This window comes from Lactuca virosa, chromosome 9, assembly GCF_052849685.1.
Source record: "Lactuca virosa cultivar CGN04683 chromosome 9, Lactuca_virosa_CGN04683_v6, whole genome shotgun sequence".
NCBI lineage: Eukaryota > Viridiplantae > Streptophyta > Magnoliopsida > Asterales > Asteraceae > Lactuca > Lactuca virosa.
Window position 1 is genome coordinate 12,167,391 of NC_136434.1, and position 4,983 is coordinate 12,172,373.

A 4,983-nucleotide genomic window follows, 5' to 3' on the forward strand; every position below is an offset into this window, starting at 1 on the left:
ACCGGAAAAAGAAAAAAAGTACAACATGGTGTTATCTTGGGTAAAGAAGTATTAAAAATTTCAAATGCATTGGCCCCATAAATCAACCAAATGAATCCGTGAATTCTAGACCTAATACGAGACTTCTTACAACTTGTATGAATTGGGCCCTACGTCTTCTCCAATCTCCATATTGTTGGTTAATTACACCTGATTGTGTCCTTTCTGGAAATATTCATACAGAAAGCAGTTAGTTGTGTATATTTTTAATTTAATAGTATACAAAAACTGATCTTGAACCATTTTTTAATCGCCCGAATGAGTTTGTTAGACACTTGTATAAAATGTCATTTTGGAGATAAATATTCGTCAGAGTAATTAATCAATAATCAGTTTGGAATTATGGAAAGGAAAAAAAATCGAGTTAAAGAAAAATAAGAACTTAAATATTAAAGAAGGTTCTCAAAATGGCGTCTAGAACCTTCCTATATGGTCAAAAACGCTCTTATATTTTAATTAACTATTGCCCCAATATTTGGTCATATATTACGGAAACACCACCAACTTGTCAAAGTGGACTTTCCCAAAGGAGAAAGCCTAGCACCGAAATAAAGATTTTTCTGACACTTGTCAAAACCTTTCCTCAAATGTTGTTCATGTCCTTCAAATTCCATAAATTTCATCTGCTTTCAACCCCAATCATCCTCAAAATCCGAGTTTTAAAGCTAGATTCTTTCATCCTTTTGTCATGCAATCCATCTGTTTGATCTTTTGTCTCACTGAATTTTCTTGATATTTTTCTTTTCCGATTCTTGGTTTTACTGTGCTTCACTGCAAAACGTGATAAACCCTATTTGAGATTTCAGAAAAAATTGCGACCCATCAAAAAATATTGGTTGAGTATATAATTATTTCTCTTTTGGATCTTATATGGCTGGTTTCATTTTGGGGATTTACCTTGAAATCTGATGAACCCATTTGAGATTCGATTGAAAAGATTGCAACCCATCAATTAGTTTGGTTGATTATAGAGAGATATATTAATCATGGATGCTTTCTTGTCGGTTATTAAGGAGGAATACCCATCAGGTGGATCAAGTGCTAACGGAAAGCAACCGATGGTGGTTCAAGTGCCACAGCCAATAGAGGGTCTTCATGATTCTGGACCCCCATCTTTCTTGACTAAAGTTTATGACATGGTGGATCACCCAGATTTAGATCGCATTTTGTCTTGGAGTAGAGGAGGTCAAAGCTTTGTGGTTTGGGATCCACAAGCTTTCTCTACTAATCTCCTTCCAAGATACTTCAAGCACAATAATTTATCCAGCTTCATCAGACAGCTCAATACCTATGTAAGTTCATCTCTCTCTCTCTCTCTCTCTCTCTCTCTCTCTCTCTCACTCACTCATTCTCTCCCTATATTTCTATAAATTAAGTTTGTAGTCAACTTATAAATTTGTCTTTTTTCTGGATCCACTAGTAGTGTGTTGGGAATTTGATATTGTCGTTGAATTTGCTTGAGTTATATGATGCTAATCCAACTATGAGAAAGGAAATAATGCACTTATTCATGCAGTTGACAGACGGATTGGTATTGTGTGTATGCATCCATACATGTTTTCGGGGTGTGTGCTAAATGAAAGTGCAATTAGTTACTAGATATTTTTTACAATTTTTTTGAACGGAATGATTATTATTTAGAGGTACTTTCCACATACAATGAGTCAATGAATAACAAAGTGTAAAGATGGTGAAAAAAACGAAAATTATGAATACGATGTACATCAATTAGCAACTTTGCCCACAAAAAAAATCATGTAGCCAAACACCTAAAGAGAAGCACCCGTTTAACACATATTCATACCCAGATACACATATATAGATGTATGAGCAATAAGAAGTATTTTATATAATACAATTAAGCGTTTGGTAAGCAACTCACCCCACTAAGTTTAATATAAAGTTAATTAATTAATTTTGGACAAAACTTCATATAAGTTATATGATTTATAGAAGTTTATTTCTTTATATCTTTTCGGGGATACGTTTGGGTACTATGTAAAAGACCACTACTTTTTTAGGCATACGTTTAGGTATCATCTTTATGCATACTCTAGTTTGTTGTGCTTGATATATAGTTCATATGTATGACTCCTAAATCCTGATGCAAGTCTGAAAACCTTGAAACCTAATCAAGTAATCATACACTTCCTTGGTATTAGCTTTAGGAATTTATATTGCGGTTAATTTATGCATGCAGGGTTTTAGAAAGATCGATCCTGACATATGGGAGTTTGCTAACGAAGCGTTCTTGAGGGGCCAAAGGCATATATTGAAGAACATTAAAAGACGAAAGGCCCCTTCTCATACTCCTCCACAACAACAACCTAATAATACTTGTGTCGAGGTTGGAAGATTCGGATTAAATGGAGAAGTCGAACGTTTACAACGCGATAAACAAGTTCTTATGATGGAATTAGTGAAGCTCAGACAACAACAGCAAAACACCAGAGCCCATCTCCAAGAAATGGAGCACAGACTACTAGGAACTGAAAAAAAGCAGCAAAAAATGATGAGTTTCTTGGCAAAAGATTTGCAAAATCCCTACTTCCTTCAAAAGCTATCCCGGCATGGCAAAAAAAACAAACTTGAAGAAGCCATGATCAAGAAACGAAGAAGACCAATCGATCAAGGGCCTAGTTGTGTTATAAGTGGAGAATCATCCAAAAAAGGTGAAGAGTTTGAGGATCTTTCGGATTTTCAAGTGTCTGAGCTTGAAGAACTCGCTTTGGAAATGCAAGGTATTGGTAGAGCAAAAAGAACGCAAGTGGAAGAACAAAAAGAGATTGGTGAAGGGAAAGATTTTGAAGAGGAATTCTGGGAAGAGTTATTTAGTGAACGATTTGACATGACTGCAAGTGAAGGTGGCCAGGCCAATGTGTTGGATTTCTTGGGTTTGGGTGCAAAGTGAAAAAAGAATGCAATTTCTCCATTGCTAATAGTCTTTAAGACATTACTAACCATTTTCTTGATATCCATTGGTAATTTAACTTGTTCGTTCTTGATCTTTGTAGTTAGGTACACGGGATCACCACAAGAACCATTGTGATGATGATCAAGATATTGATGGTTTTGGACAAATTCATTACATTGTGGATGATCTTATATGGTTTGTTGATATCAATCGGATTCGGTATAATGCCACTGTGGTTCTTATGAATTGAACTTCATCTAGATTTGGATTTTCTTGCCATCAATAAAAAGGATATAGAATCCCAAAAAGCATAACTTGTTCCCATTGTTCTCATCTCATGTTTTATTTATTCTTTGTTTGAGTTGATTAATATCCTCTCATATATCATCCTTTCTTGATCATCAGATTGGAATCATTTCCTTACCCAGAAGATATAATTTGAAGATTCCTTGGCTGCAACTTGGGACTCGTCTAAATCTGTAACTAATTTTGTTGTCAAAACTTTTGAAGTTTTAGTTTATGAATATGATGAGGAAGACTTTTGACACATCTACCACAAGGGTGTTGCAAAATGGTTATTTGTAATAAACAAGCTATAGGTTATGGTGTTTAGATGTGTTTTTGTGTTTGAAATTATAACAATATAATTAGATAAGAAGTTGTTAGAATGTTTGATAATGTGAGCGATTGAGAGGAAAAATTGGAATGAATGATTCTCCACAACCCTAAAGAGAAAGGGAAAACAAAACAAAGAATAAATATGTCTATAAAATTTACGTACGTAACACCTTCCTCAAACTCGAGATGGTTGATGTATGACCAATGGATAGTGTACTTAGATTTCACATTGATATGTGAATTCTACATCTACTGAGCTGTAGTGACTATCCATATTTGGGTCACTCTTTGACTCGAACAACATTTCATGAATCATATACACACATCATGCACTTGACCTAGAAGTAGAATTTAGGTCAAAGTCTCATAGAAACTTAAGTCAAAGTTGAAGAGTAGGACTAGTATACTTGATTCCTCAATTTCGCTTGAATCTCGAAACCACTACATAGAATGCCAATAAACCGATAAAATAAGTTACAAACATTATTTATAACTATAAAAGAGTTATAATACCATAAAATAATTTTAAGTCTCAAAGATACAATTCACTTTGATGTCCAAAGATTTATTAAACTCCAAAAACCTTAAAAACCCTAAAACCTAAATTTTATAAAGTTTAACATCAAGAATTATATAAAATTTTTTATGAAACTTATAAAATTATCTTAAAATAATCAAGTTGGGAAATATAATCAAGGAAATTATAGTTTAATGTACCAACATTTATCCTTATTTTATAAGTGGAAAATCAAGGATTTTATAAAACAATGTAAAGCTTAAGCATATTTTATAAAAACTTTAGAAATTCATAAAAATTGGGAGAAATGATTTGAATGGGATTTATGAGAGAGAAATCCTCTCTCCTCCTCCCAAAAATCGGACTCATCCCCCCCCCCCCCCCAATACACCATTTTCCCAAGTCATTAATCAATTTCACTCACCCACTCCATCTCTTTCTCTCTCACACTCCCTCACTTCATTTTCTCTCTATTCTCTCTTCCTCTCTCCCTCAACCACGAAATTCTCTAGAAAATGGGTCATAGAACACACCATGAACTCTAAATCTTAATCATCTTGAGGTGTTCTTAAAGGTAAACCCGAAAATCATTCATTTTCCTTCTCTTTTCCTTCAAGTTTTACTTGTTTTTCATGGACTTTCTCCATCTTCTACTCCATTCTAATGAAAGATCATGAACACATAAACATACACATACACAAACTCATGGTTTTGATGATGATGGTGGTAGGATTTCACCCAAAAACAACATGCATGTTGTTAATGGTGAAATCCAAGGATCAAAACCTAAGTCAAAATCAACATAATGCACTTTTCTACAAGTTTTGGGTAAAAATCACCACATGCACCCTAAGTTTTCTATCAAAAACGATTTTTGAACATTTCAAACTCATGA

The 4,983-nt window shown here is 34.0% G+C and overlaps 1 protein-coding gene across 3 annotated transcripts; it reads left to right on the forward strand.

The window, feature by feature from the left end:
- Positions 1–545: 545 nt before the first annotated feature.
- On the forward strand, positions 546–3,500 carry LOC145135513 (heat stress transcription factor A-6b-like). 3 transcript variants are annotated; one of them, XR_013719860.1, is made up of 3 exons: positions 546–1,331; positions 2,240–3,172; positions 3,359–3,500. XR_013719860.1 is itself a non-coding variant. In XM_079069778.1 (2 exons), the coding sequence occupies exons 1-2, from the start codon at positions 1,026–1,028 to the stop codon at positions 2,948–2,950; spliced, it is 1,017 nt and encodes a 338-aa protein (XP_078925904.1). In that variant the 5' UTR covers positions 546–1,025; the 3' UTR covers positions 2,951–3,500. The 3 variants fall into 3 exon arrangements, 1 of the variants encoding a protein (XP_078925904.1); XR_013719861.1 differs by having other exon boundaries at positions 2,240–3,148; XM_079069778.1 differs by having other exon boundaries at positions 2,240–3,500.
- Positions 3,501–4,983: the final 1,483 nt, after the last annotated feature.

What these genes read in the sequence shown, in the direction of transcription:
- LOC145135513 (XM_079069778.1), top strand. Translation starts at nt 1,026, where the DNA reads ATGGATGCTTTCTTGTCGGTTATTAAGGAGGAATACCCATCAGGTGGA. An exon ending in TCAGACAGCTCAATACCTAT is followed by an intron (nt 1,332 to 2,239) that starts GTAAGTTCATCT and finishes TTATGCATGCAG; the next exon opens with GGTTTTAGAAAGATCGATCC.